The sequence below is a fragment of the Camellia sinensis genome, chromosome 3 (assembly GCF_055761805.1).
Source record: "Camellia sinensis isolate YWXY chromosome 3, ASM5576180v1, whole genome shotgun sequence".
NCBI classification, from domain to species: Eukaryota; Viridiplantae; Streptophyta; class Magnoliopsida; order Ericales; family Theaceae; genus Camellia; species Camellia sinensis.
In genome coordinates this window covers 208,249,019-208,262,900 of record NC_138963.1, presented here as the reverse complement: position 1 = coordinate 208,262,900, position 13,882 = coordinate 208,249,019, and the positions used below count along the sequence as shown (strand labels likewise).

At 36.4% G+C, this 13,882-nt stretch overlaps 2 protein-coding genes across 3 annotated transcripts; one reads left to right on the top strand and one right to left on the bottom strand.

The window, feature by feature from the left end:
• The first annotated feature begins 5,508 nt into the window (after window positions 1-5,508).
• On the top strand, window positions 5,509-10,029 carry LOC114270350 (succinate dehydrogenase subunit 5, mitochondrial-like). Its single transcript, XM_028211819.2, has 4 exons — window positions 5,509-5,665; window positions 5,752-6,046; window positions 6,145-6,330; window positions 7,147-10,029. Exons 2-4 carry the CDS (start codon window positions 5,849-5,851, stop codon window positions 7,201-7,203), a joined length of 441 nt encoding a protein of 146 aa, XP_028067620.2. The 5' UTR covers window positions 5,509-5,665; window positions 5,752-5,848; the 3' UTR covers window positions 7,204-10,029.
• LOC114270334 (uncharacterized) lies at window positions 8,991-13,464 on the bottom strand. 2 transcript variants are annotated; one of them, XM_028211800.2, is made up of 4 exons: window positions 13,276-13,464; window positions 11,437-12,023; window positions 9,736-11,335; window positions 8,991-9,628 (listed from the first exon to the last, which is right to left on the bottom strand). In XM_028211800.2, exons 2-3 carry the CDS (start codon window positions 11,982-11,984, stop codon window positions 11,221-11,223), a joined length of 663 nt encoding a protein of 220 aa, XP_028067601.1. In that variant the 5' UTR covers window positions 11,985-12,023; window positions 13,276-13,464; the 3' UTR covers window positions 8,991-9,628; window positions 9,736-11,220. The 2 variants fall into 2 exon arrangements, with proteins under 2 accessions (XP_028067601.1, XP_028067600.2); XM_028211799.2 differs by lacking the exons at window positions 11,437-12,023; window positions 13,276-13,464 and having other exon boundaries at window positions 9,736-9,903.
• Window positions 13,465-13,882: the final 418 nt, after the last annotated feature.

Sequence of the window (13,882 nt, the reverse complement as noted above, 5' to 3'; positions counted from 1 at the left end):
TAGTTCTTTTCATGCGGTCTCAGTTGTCGGGAAGCATAGGCGATTACTCTCCCATTCTGCATTAAAACACATCCCAAACCCTTATGAGAAGCATCACTAAACACAGTATAACCATCCGTACCTGAAGGTAAGGTCAGAACAGGTGCAGTCACTAATCGAGTTTTCAACTCCTGGAAAGCAGATTCTCTTTGGTCAGTCCAGTCAAATGATATCCCCTTCTAAGTCAGTTGAGTTAATGGTAAGGCAATTTTGGAGAAATCTTTGACAAATTTTCTATAATATCCAGCCAAACCCAAAAAGCTTCGGACTTCAGTCACGTTGGTTGGTCTAGGCCAGTTCACTACAGCTTCAATTTTCTGCGGATCAACAGAAATTCCATCTTTGCTAACAACATGCCCTAAAAACATAACATGGTCAAGCCAAAATTCACATTTAGACAGTTTAGCATACAGTTTCTATTCTCTTAGGGTTTATAGGGCAAGTCTCAGATGATGTTCATGTTCTTCTATACTCTTGGAGTAAATCAATATGTCATCAATAAATACAACAATAAAATTGTCAATGTATGGTTTAAAAATTCTATTCATAAGGTCCATAAATGCAGCTGGTGCGTTCGTGACTCCGAAAGGCATAACTAAAAATTCGTAATGTCCATACCTTATTCTAAAAGCAGTTTTATCAATGTCATCTGATTTAACTTTCAACTGATGGTATCCGGATCTGAGATCAATCTTCGAAAATACTTTAGCACCCTGTAACTGATCAAACAGGTCATCAATACGCGGTAACGGGTATTTATTCTTTACAGTTACCTTATTCAGTTCACGATAGTCAATACACAGTCTCAGTGAGCCGTCTTTCTTCTTTACAAACAAAACAGGTGCGCCCCACGGTGAGGTACTAGGTCTGATGAACTTTTTGTCTAACAGTTCTTGCAGCTGCACTTTCAGTTCTTTCAGTTCAGTTGGAGCCATTCGGTAAGGAGCTTTAGAAACTGGCTGTGTTCCGGGAACCACATCAACAGTAAACTCAATCTCCCGGTCGATCAAATCCCCTGGAAAATTGTCTGGAAAAACATCTGGGAATTCTCTGACTATAGGAATACAGTCCACATTAGCATTATCATCATTAGACACAGTCAATACAGAACACAGATATCCCTTACAGCCCTTTCTAATCAATTTTACAGCTTTCACAGATGAAATCAGATATGGGGGAGGTACTACTCCTACCCCATTAAATACAAATTCAGGTAGACCAGGTGGGTGGAAAACTACTTGTTTCGTTACACAGTCTATGGTGGCATGATATTTCGTTAACCAGTCCATCCCCAATATTACATCAAAATGATCAATGTTCAATGGCAGTAAATCGATAAACAGATGTGCATCTCCAACAATGATTTCACAAGCAGGATACGTGTATGCACAGGTTATAGATCCCCCAACGGGTGATGATACAGCTAACAGATAGTTCATAGGTTCTAAGGGTCTATTCAATTTACGCGAAAAAGCATGCGACACATAAGAATGCGTAGACCCTGAATCAATCAGTACATAAGCATTCTGAGTACAAATAGAGAGAATACCTGACACAACGGTCTCGGTATTCTGGACATCTCCCGGTACTAGGGCGAACACTCGGCCCTGCCTCATAGGCTCTTTCCCGGTAGCTTCAGAACATTTATTCGGTCAAGAATTGCAACATTAAGGTCGCCTTCAAATTTTCTGGCCTTCTTATAATCAGTATCCACCATATGCGGTGCATATCTAGCAAGCTCGGTGAACTTCGTTTCATATTCAGCCACAGACATTGCCCCTTGTCTCAGCTGTTCAAATTCAGTTACTTTTCTGTCCCTTACACACTGAGGGAAGTACTTTTCAAATAAGGCTCCTTTGAATTGAGCCCAAGTCAGAACGGTATTTTCATCACGGATGAGCATCCACCACCTTCTAGCTTCTTCTTGCAATGTAAAGGTGGCTAACAGTACTTTGTGTGCTTCAGAGCACGGGAAAACTTCAAACAATTTTTCAGTCTCCAGAACCCAAGCTTCAGCTTTTAACGGTTCAAGGCCTCCCTGAAAGGATGACGGTTTCATTTTGCTGAACTTGTGGGTGAGAGCTATTATATCCCCATCATTAGCATTCATATCTTGTACATTCGCATTCACATTTTGTTCCAGCTGTACCGGATAAGGAGGTGGAGGTTGTTGATTCAGTTGTTGGTCCATTCTTGTAGTTATCAGTTCCATCATTTGTTCCAGTCTGGCCATTCTGGCCTCAGAGGATGAGGTTCCAGTTTCATTTGCAGTGTTTGCATTATCCATTTCACTATAAGCAGTTATAACAGTTTTAAACATAAGCAGTCATTTGTTTAACAGTTTAACATGATTCAGTCATAACATAACCACACACTTATCATGCTCATGTGATGCCCTATTACTTTCTAGGACACCCTATAGCTCATTTGGACACGTGTGTGCGGTATAACTCGTGGTAAGTATTGCTCTGATACCACTCTGTCACGACCCAAACCCGACCCTATGGGTTTAGCACCGTAACTGGCCAAAAATTCGAGATTACCGAAGGCCTGCTTAATAGTAGTACAGTAAAACAGAGTTCAGGGCCCGGCGGAAACCAATACAGTAAATAAACAATGCCCAATGAGCTGTGACAGTCTGCATGCAAAAAGACTTCTCATACATTTATACATAAACAGTACAGAACAGTATACACAATATGTACAATCATTCAGACTAGGGACTCGATCCCTGCATAACAGTACAGTAAACATTCAGTCTATACAGAACAGTAAGACAGTACAGAAGGGGGATTTGTAAAACACCCCTAAGCCTTAACACGATAGGCTCGGAACCTCGCAGTGAGGCACATAGGCTGGCCTGACAAAACTGGAGTAACTCTGACGCTCCTAGCCGCGGTCTGGTGCCTGAACACCTACATATATATATGAGCAGTGAGCTAAAGCCCAGTGAATAACATAATGCGTAAAGAGGTTAAGAATAAATGTCCTTACAGTAATGAAAACAGTTCATTAAATCAGTATTTCAGTCGTTCAGTCAGTACAGTCATATGTGGTACATCCGTTAGCGTAACAGTACAGTAAACAGTAGGTCTTAAAAGACCGAACAGTAGTGATGGCCATCAGTCAGTAAACAGTAGTGGTTCCAACAAGGGAACCGACAGAGATCTCTGTAACAGTAACAGTAAACAGTAGGTGCTAAGGATGCCACAATACAGTTCAGAATATAGGACATACATTCATTCAATTAACAGTATTCAATTTAGAAACAGTACAGTTCAGTTGTTCAGAAAATAATCATTTTTGAACATATCTTTACATAATCATTACTCACAGAGTTCTGGGCTACGGTATGCTAGAGCGTGCCTCCCCAGTCGCCAACCCTACACAGTTCACAGGTTGAACACACACTAAGCTACACAGTTGGGAAATATAGTAACTTAACCCCTAATGCCTCGATGTGTTCTACATCTATGTCCTCAGTAAGATGCCTTTAACTAGGCCTAAGAATGCCTAGAATGGGATGAGATGCAAAGATGTGATCAGAAAACAGTTTCAGAATTTTCAGAAAACAGAGTCCCGCTCGAGCGCAGGTTTCCCCGCTCGAGCGGACATGCAACAAAGGTACACGCTCGAGCGTCAACTTTCCCGCTCGAGCGTACTGTAAAAGTACTGGATGGGTGAAATCTCCGCTCGACGCCCGCTCGAGCTTGAGACACAAGACTCCGCTCGAGCGCCTAATCCTCCGCTCGAGCGGACTGTAAAACAGTGTAGAGAAATACTGGATGCTCGGATTCTCCGCTCGAGCGCCCAATTCCCCGCTCGAGCGGAAGTGCAAAAATCTGGAAAACCCAGATTGCACCTCCAAGCTCAAACCAAGCTTTCACAATTCAAAACTCGACCTCTTGGGCTGAATTTCCAAAAAACATTTGTAAACACATAGAATAACATAGTTCAAAGCTCAATTTTGAGAAATCAAAGCCCAAGGGTGTTTAATTCAAACCCAATTTGAAACCATTTTCATGAACATGGAGAACATGCAAACATGCATGAATTCAAATCAATTCAAAGCTTCAACTTGATGCTCTAAGGAGCCAATTGATCCAAAAACAAGTTGAAAACATGGACCATTACAAAATTATGGATATGCATGTGACAATTTGCCATGAACTCAACTCAAAATCCCACAATACTAACATGCATGCATGAATTATGCTCTATTACATCATGCTAGCACTAAATCATGGCTCAATTCTCAATTTTGACATGAATCATGCAAGAACAAGCTCAAACACATCAATAAAGGTTGAATTCTCTTACTTAGAGCTTCAATTACAAGTGTAAAACCACAAATCAACAATCAACTTTCAATTCTCCAAGTTGTCTAAGCCAAATCTTCAAGAACTCAAGATGAACAACTCAATCTCTTACTCTCGCCTCCCTATGGCCGGTTTGTGTGCAAGAAATGGAGCTTAAGAGATGTTTAGAGTCAAGTATGCAAGGCTCTAGCATAACTAGGTAGTGGGCCACTCGGTGGCAAAACGGTAATTACGGCAAACTTTGTAATTAACTCATTTTAATCTAGTTTAATCATACCTAATCAGTTTTCAGATAAATATACCATAAAATTACATTAATTATGAGGATCATAAAACATCAATCAATTCCCGATTCGGCCGCCGATAAGGCCTTCAATTAACAGTTTAAACACTAAAACACGAACAGATCAAATAATCAATCAAACAGATAGATGCACAATTAAACAGATAGACTCAGTCAATTCAGTTCCAGTTTTCAGTCAATCAGTACAGTACTTTAATCAGTTCAATTATCAGTCATAATCAGTTCAGTTTGACGGTAATCAATGTTTATCGGTAAGCAGCGATGAGGGTTATTACAGACCTCGAGTTTCATTCGAGCCCAGCTCCTTATCGAGCCGAGCTCGAGTTCAATAAACGAGCTTGATAAGTAAACGAGCCGAGCCGAGCTCGAGCTCAGCATAGCTCGGCTCGGCTCGGTTGGTTTGCAGCCCTAGTTATACATATTATTCTTCTCTTTAGGACAAGAATTTATGTATTTATGAAATTTAGTGTGCAATTCTTTTGAGCGCTTCACCTGTTTGATTTTATTTCTTGTGACCTATTAGTGCACTGTAATCTAATGTCCACTGTTCCTTTTTTTTTTTTTTCCCTATTTAAGGTGGAATTACCTCCTTTCTCATCCATCACCCAAACATTCCATTAGTTTGGGGATTTTTTTTACAAAATGTTTTTCATTTAATTCATTTATTTCTAGTCTTTTATATTTGTATTTTTTCATCCTATTTTACTTTTTTTATATGCTTTCGAATTTAGGAAGATGCCTCAGTGAAAGGAAAAAATTTAAGAAAAAGAATATAAATAAATAAAAAAATTAGAATCACACTAACTAAATTTATCATTTTTTGAAAATTATTCTGGATTTCAAAACGCGCGGTCCATAGCGTAACCACCCGGGTATTAACGTGTTATGATAGCACTAGTTCCGTGGTTGAAGCTGAGAGGATGATAAGTAGTGAGAGAGAGTTCCTTGATAAACAAAATAACATCTGATTATTGGTTCATGTGCATTCCTATGCTGCCTCACTGTTAGTTTCTGTACATCTTTGCTCATAGGTTATTTTCATATTCAGCTTCCTTTTTCTGAATTATGGTCTCATATTGTGACATACAGATTACCGGCCTCCTTTCACAATGGCCATTGGAATGAAGATGTGACCCACTTTCCTGATATAAAAGACCCTGAAATTCTATTTGTTTTTAAGGACTTAATGGCTGCAAGTTGGGATGAGCTTCCAGATACACTCATCAGTGATGCAAATAAGGTTTTGTCTAAAAATACAGATGACAAGGCAGCCCAAGAAGCTATGGCAAATGTTTTTCGTGCAGCTAAGGCTATCAAGGAGTTTAGTGGGATGCTCGTGTCTTTGAGGATGGCAATTGATGACAGCACTGGATTGGGTGGAGAGGTGACATAAATTATATGGGAAGAATGACATTTTTTTTTTTTTTTCTGTCTCTCAAGTTCTTGGGGTCTAATGATTTAAAAGTTTGCTACTTATTGTAGGATGTAAAACCCTTGCCGGAGGAATTTGTAAACGCATTGCGTACAGTCTATCAAAGATACACTGCATATTTGGATGCTTTTGGGCCAGACAAGACCTATTTGCGTAAGAAAATTGAAACTGAGCTTGGAACGAAAATGATACACTTAAAGATGAGGTGCAGTGGTATTGGTTCTGAGTGGGGAAAGGTACTGCAATTTTTGCACATTGCTTTCTTGTCACTATGTTTATTTAGAGCACTCTAGTCCAGCCATACCACAATATGTAAGTTTTATGAAAGCCTATTTTGTTGGTGTGTGAGATTTAATGTGCTACATATTGTGGGCACCTAACCAATTACTATAGTTCTTTTGAAACAGACATGAAAGCACACTAAAGTAATCATCAAATTGTGTTTACAATCAGCTTGTCTTTTAACTTGCGTGATCTGTAAATAATTGCATGTATGCAATAGTGTATAGTGTTAGTTTGGGTTTATGTTGAGTTTGGGCAAGTTTAGATGAAGATTTATCTTTTCAGGAAACTCAGATCATTTGTTCTGTGGGAAAACCCCTTCCTTAAATAGGTTTGCGTTGTCTTAAAAAACTTTACATGATGAAATAAGTCAGTAGCCTTGAGCTGCTCCCTTTTTTTGGCTGTACATGAAATTGGTCTAGATGAAATGGTAGCTTTGCCCAACGGTAATGCTTACCGTTATTGTCCTTGATGCTATGGATTCTAGTCACAGAATAGTTTCTCCAAAAATGGGGTAAGATTGTGTACATCTTGCCCTTCCGAGATCCTGCTTTAGCAGGAACCTCGTGTACTGGGCTGCCCTTTTTATGAAATTGGTCTAGATCCTTAAATGCAGGTATGGTGTGACTATGTCTCGACCACTAATTAGGCCAAATGAATATCAACTATCATGAATTTTACGACTCATGCCTGTAACCATTCTTTTGTGCAATATTGTCAAAAATATGAAGTATGTTTAATTATTAAATCAGTTTCTGTTCCGATTGCAGGTTACAGTTCTGGGGACTTCTGGACTTTCAGGTTCCTATGTTGAGCACAGAGCTTAGTTTCTGGAGATGGTTAAACGCATCATGTCTTCGTGTTGTCTTTTCTCTTGGGGAACTTTTTTCATGTTTGTTCCTCTTTCAGACATTTTACTAGTGCTGTCATTACTCTTTAAATAAATCTAGTTTGGTCTCATGTGCTCTGCTTCTTCTTTTCTTTTCTTTTCTTTATTTTTTTTAATGAAGTTTGGTGAAACTAATAATTACAACTTAATGTTGCACATAACATCAGAAAGCTAATGTAAGGAAATTGGTTTCCTTTGGGTTAGAAATATTAGTTTGCCATTAGTTTGTCCTGTCATTTTGAGCCATTGTTGAGTATAATTTGTATTTAATAGTGTTTGATTACCTTATGTAGGAAGATTATAGCATCATCTAAAGTAGATTTAGTATTAAATAAATACCGTGGCTAGGATATTATATGATGCTGATGAAGGATGGTGCTATTAAGCAAAATTGTACGCAAAGAAGAAAATTTTACACTACAAAAGTTCGCTTGATTTTTTTTAATAAAAAATAAATAAAAATAAAAATAATAATAATAATAAATAAAAACAGAAAAGAAAATAAAGAGGTAATGCAAATAGTGATATATATATATATATATACATATAGTATACTTTATCAGGTGCAAAGTTTTAAGGGAAAATTGCATTTCAATGGGAAAAATGTGCCACTTTTGAGCCACAAAATTTGAGTTACGAGACATTTTTCAGTGGCAGAAAAATATATTTTTATGATGGTGTAACACTTTTGTGTGCGTGGCGTAAATTTATTTTTGTGCTTAGTCCAACTCTTTATATGTGTTAGAGTTGCGTAAAAAAAAAAAAGAAACTCATTTGTAATACAATTATTTTGTGATTGTCTCATGTATTTACAATTTCAACAATGATTCATACCACTAAAAAAAAGACTACTAATAGTATTAATGCATTAGGAATGCCAAAAAAAAAAAAGGCATAGGCAGTGGGCGGGACTCACTGCCACATCATTAGTGGTGTTATTATTAGTGGTGCTATTAGAGCACCACTTTTAGTGCTCTCAACCATTTTTCTTGCAATTTAACCAAGTTTTAAACATCTCATTCAGGCTTGCCTCAATACTAAGGTAAAATGCATCATAACTTTGATTTTAGGCTATACTCTCCAAAGGTTTCACATCATAGTTCAAGACATACGTCTTTTATGCATAAGGATATGAATACGCATATGAACATGTTGCATTAGGCTATTGTTAAACATGGTTTAAACATAAAAAGGCAAAAAATAAACATAATTCTTTTTACAATTATATTTTATAGTAGTAAACGATCAATCAAGAAAAAAACACAAAATTAATACTCAAGTGAGAAACTCAATTATCAAGACTAAGAATATTAATTTCACTTTCAATGAAGGCAATTTTTTTTTTCTACAGTGCAATATTCAATGCTTTGAGGAGAAAAGTATTTAAATTTTTTAATTTAATTTTTTAACATTTTTTAAAATATTTAATTTTTTTATTAAATATTAAATTTTAAAATTAAAATGCTCACGCCTTGATATCTCAAGGCATACGCCTTAAAAAGCTTCAAATTACACATTCACTTTAAAAAAATTTGATCAGATGCTATTTGCAAGTTTCAGTTGGATGTATATTTGTCGAAATTATATAAACATAGCTTTGTTGACATAATAATGGATGATGATGACATTTTCCACAAGATGATTTTAGACTTTTTAGTACTATTATGCACTCACCAAAGCACTCATCTCTTCAACAAATAAGAGATAAGTGGATGAAACTGCTCATTAGCAATGGAAAGGTATATTCCTTTTTCAGTTGCAACTCAAATCTTCTTTTATGCATTATTACATTAATGTCAACACTAAATGCACTTTTTATTCTCACATTATTTTGCAGTCAAGAACTACAGGAAAACATCATTTCATCAAGGTAGCTTCACCAGTCTAGCACCTTTACGCCATGACCATGACTCCGATGGAGATTTGGGCAGAGGTGGAAGCAGTAGAGCCTTCCGGCAGAGGCCAAAAGGCCACCCCTTACAGTGACAAAACTCTTGAATAATTGAGCGCCGACGCAACAATTCTTGATAATCAATGCCATGCCAGAACTCCTGAACGACAAAGGTCCTGAAATCGCGACAATCAAGCCTGCTTAAGCTTGAACACCGAGAAAATTGTGTCTTGACAGAAAAAAATTCTTCCACACTTCTAACAGTCGAGCAGCGAGAGAGACAACTGCCAACAGAGAAGAAGTCCTCTTTTTCTTCATGATCACTGTCCTCATTTTTTTGCATTGCATTTGGAGCTGTGAACAATTCTCCGGTACTTGGAGAGATGATCCAGTTAAAGCTATCCATCGAAAAGCTGGCTTTACGTCTTGTTTTTGCTTCCATTGCTCTGCTTCGAATCTCTGAAACAACTACCTGAAAGAAAGATCATACCCAGTAAGATTTTAACCCAAAAAAAGACAAGTATGTTGCCAGAAAAATGATCTTGAACTTGAATGAGCTTTTGGTATTTTAGAAACTACTTCTTGATCATCATCCACATCGCTTCCTGAATCCTCTTCATCCGCGTTTCTTGAAGAAATCCGTCCACGGCACGTTTGGCACTTGGCAAAAGCATCCTTGAGGGTTGAGGTGAGGAATTTGCATCTGCTGGTGGGATTTGGTGGCTCCTCATGATAAAGTAAGCTCATTGTTGGAGAGAGTTGGGTGGAAATTATTGATGGGTTTGTGGGTTAGAATGATATTATTATGTATAGAAGTGAATATTTATAATTCATGTTTGGTTTGATGTGAAAATTGAACTCTTTCGTGCGATAGTGGCCTCTCAGCTTATCCAAATATTCTGTACTTCTATCCTTTGGGGTAAAGACTACGTTAAAACAGGATAAGAAAGTTTTAACAAATTACTTCTAAATTTCACTTCAGCATCTGATCGTTATCAGAATAGAGAAAACAGACTTTTGTAAAGTCGAGCCGATCTAAGTTTTGTAGAGTTTGAACTCAGCTCATTTGTTTATCGAGCTTGAAAATCACATTCAAACACAACTTGACAATTAATTAAACTTTTGGCTTAGCTCATTAATATTAAGCATGTTCAAGCTTGGCTTGAATTTTGACAATGAGAAATTTTTTAGATATTATTTATATATTTATTTTATTATTTAAATAAATAATAAATGAACTGAATTTATTTAAGTTGTGCTCATTTATTAAACAAATTTAAATAATTCGAACTTGTTTATTTATTTAATGAAATGAGCTTATAAACAACTTGATTCATTTGCACCTCATCAAAGTGACAAGTTGATGTATGCATTTGTTGCTATTTTACTATGCCTGTTTGAGGTGCCACATTTGGAGATTTTGAGTTTCACTTAAAGCTTAAGATAAGAGTAAACTAGACGTGGCACCAAACCATCACTTCTACACCACAAATTTCATAAAAATAATAATAATACTCCCTCAATAGAAGTTTAATCTAAAAGATCAGAAAGTAACAAAATGGTTGTTTGGTATACATTCTAGGAAAACTGCAACAATATCACTACACTCTTAAGTACTAAAACCATTGCATACATGAAGTGTGGCCTACGGTTGCCACTTTTAAAAACCTATCATTCACAAAACCATATCAAATTATACAAATTGATTCAGTCCAGACTGGTTAACGGTTCAATCGTTTTTTTCATTTCTGGACATTTTTATCTAATGTTGATTCATATCTTTATTGTTTTCTGATGTTCTCTTAGCCGGTCCAAATGTAGACAATTATTTCTAATCCACAATTTAGAAGGATCCACAACACCCAATCTCAAATGGGTAGGTCTCACCTTGTGAAAAAGAGGCAGCCCCAAACTAAAACCAAATTCATTAGAAAAAAAGGAAGAAAAAAAAAATAAAAAGGAAGAAGAAGAAGAAAGAATAATCATTACACTGATCTGTGTCTATATACGTGAACAAATAACAAACAATATTCTTAAAGAAACAACCAACAGAAATTGCCTACATCAAAACCCGTATAGACAGCCAAATACTAAAAATTTTGGCAAAATATCAGCACCAATGCATTTCCAGTTTTTGGATGTTTTTCCCAAACTGAAAGACAGCCTCAAAACACCTACTCTGCCATTTGAAAAGAGACAACAAAAAATAGACTGTTAGATCATTGATAAGAAACGATCATCAGCCAAAATAAATTAAGCAAAACCCATATCCTATATTACAGATGATTGTTGGTTTGAAGCTTAATATCTGCATTAATCAACAAACGGACTTGTAGAGAGCAAGAACCACAAGAAAGAATAATTGATGAAGGCAAAGTAGCATCTGATATATGTAAAGAGATCTTACTCCCATCCCTCAACAATTGATACCCCATCTCCTCCAACTCAGAAGAATCAATGGAGAAGTAGTCACCACATCGACACTGGTAAAAGAGCTCCAAAAATTCACCAGTATTTTCAACCATCAAATCCTCTAAACCAACATCTTCTGCAGCTACAAAATCATGCCATGATGCTTGTAACTCACTATCATAAGCCACGCGCGACTTTGAGTTGCTGAGGATTTCCCAAGCCCTCTGCACCTCTAGAAATCTATTTCCCGACTCATGGTTGGGAAAGGAAGTCTCGGATGTCTTTTGCAATTTATCTGGATGGGAATCGAGGATGGCGGACCGATAGCTTGTACGGATTTCTTCATAGTTTGCATCTTCCCTCACACCTAGAATGTCATAATGGGTTTTACCAATCAATTTTTTGCCTAAAAGCATGGTTGAAAATTGCAAGTAGCTTGTAACAAACCACTTCCACTGCAAATGCACAAAGCATTTCACATTTAGTTTTTTTTTTTTTTTTTTGAAATATACATAAAGGAACTGCACTAAAAATTAAAATAACTAAATCTTAAATAAAGTACTGATGAGAACAATATTATAATTCTAACAACAATATTAACATCCCAAGGCAAGCAATTGAAGACAAATTGAGAGACAAGCAGTTCAAGACTTTCCAAGAACAATAAACAGTTCAACAGTACCAAAGGAAGCAATAACTTCAAAACACACACACACACACACTAAAGCTGTAATGTGCTGATTGGTGTTGGGAAATTGTAACAGAAATGGAAAAGGAAAAGAAAATGAGGAAACCAGTTTCCTTGGGTATTTTCCCTACTACTTAAAATACTAAAAATTCTCTAAAATTATCGGAAATCATGAAAAATAAGAGAAATGACATCTAAAGTAAAAATTCTCCATTTTGTTATCTGCTTCTTCTTTTCCATGGTACCTAAACAGGAAAAAATGCTTTCATTTGTCTCTTTTCCCTCACGAAATCCACGACCCAAATGAAGCAAAAGCAATTGTAGAATTCACTGCATTTTGGGAACAATCATCACAATTTTGCTAGGCGAGCCATGAGTTTCCAAATTGAAGCTACCTGCCTAGCTATCGCACACCGCTAAGCTAACTATTACAATTTACAAGCATAACACATGATTTGAGCTCAAAAGGATTCCAAACCAAAAACCATATTGAACAACCTATCCACTTCCATAGAAGATTCTTAAAACAATTCCTTTTCCATCTCTGCCCCGTCCACCCATCCATTTCAGTTTTCTTTTCTTTTAGTCTGTTTGTGTTTGGTTCATGGATTTTGGGAGATTTCATTCACATTCAACCTACCTTATCTCTTTTCCTTTTCAAATCTCTCTTCAAATCCATGAACCAAACACAACCCTAAGAAAAAATTAAAATAAAAAACAGAGAAAGCACAAAACACAAATAAACAAAGAAGTAAGCATAAATAAACAACTTAATGACTAGCCTAAAAATGGTTTTTGATTGTTGAGGGAACAACAAAAAAATCAATTTATATTGATCCACAAATCGCAAGACATTCTTTTTCCCAGAATGAATCAATTTATAAAGAACAGAAAAATCATTCAATAATTTTTTACAATCAAACCCAAAAGCAAAATTAACATTAAAACAAGAAACAGAGAGGTCACAATCAAGCTCGTCAAATTTTAATTCTAGAATTCAAGAAGAAGCTAGGCAATACCCGACAGCTGCGATCAGCTGCTGGGAGTACCGGCGGCTGAGATCTTCGTCACGATCGATGAAAGACGAAGAAGAAGACGGACGACGGAAGAGAGAGGCTGAAAAATTGACCTAGTTTTTTAAATTGGGTATTTTTATAGTATTGATAAGTTTTGGGGTAAATTGCAGAAATTTGGATTTAGGTAAAAATATTACAAAACAATAACGAAAAATTATTGTAATTATAATTGAGGTGGGATTTTGAAGAGGGTGTCGCTTCCCTCTTGTTCTAGGTCAGATTGAAGGATATTATTGGACTTGTAGAGGTTTACTGTAGATCCTATTTCTATAATCTGAACCGTTAATGTGTAAAACTCATCGAGTATTATATGTCTATAAAAAATCATGTTGATCGGATATTGATAGTTATGTAATCAAATCAATTTTGTACAAAACAAAATAGATGTTGAACGAATTAACGGTTGACAAAAAAATGATTTGATGAGATAACTATCGATATCTGATTAATATGATTGTTTACAGTCATACAATACTCGACAAGTTTTACACATTAAACGGTTCAGATTATCAAAACAGGACAAGTAGTGGGCTCCCACGGGCCCAACAAC

Bases quoted from the DNA above. Each gene is read 5' to 3' on its own strand.
- LOC114270350 (XM_028211819.2), top strand. From the start codon at position 5,849: ATGGCTGCAAGTTGGGATGAGCTTCCAGATACACTCATCAGTGATGCA. The intron at 6,047-6,144 runs GTGACATAAATT...TACTTATTGTAG, and splicing joins GCACTGGATTGGGTGGAGAG to GATGTAAAACCCTTGCCGGA. The intron at 6,331-7,146 runs GTACTGCAATTT...TTCCGATTGCAG, and splicing joins TTGGTTCTGAGTGGGGAAAG to GTTACAGTTCTGGGGACTTC.
- LOC114270334 (XM_028211799.2), bottom strand. From the start codon at position 9,903: ATGAGCTTACTTTATCATGAGGAGCCACCAAATCCCACCAGCAGATGC. The intron at 9,629-9,735 runs GTAGTTTCTAAA...TCTTTCTTTCAG, and splicing joins ATGTGGATGATGATCAAGAA to GTAGTTGTTTCAGAGATTCG.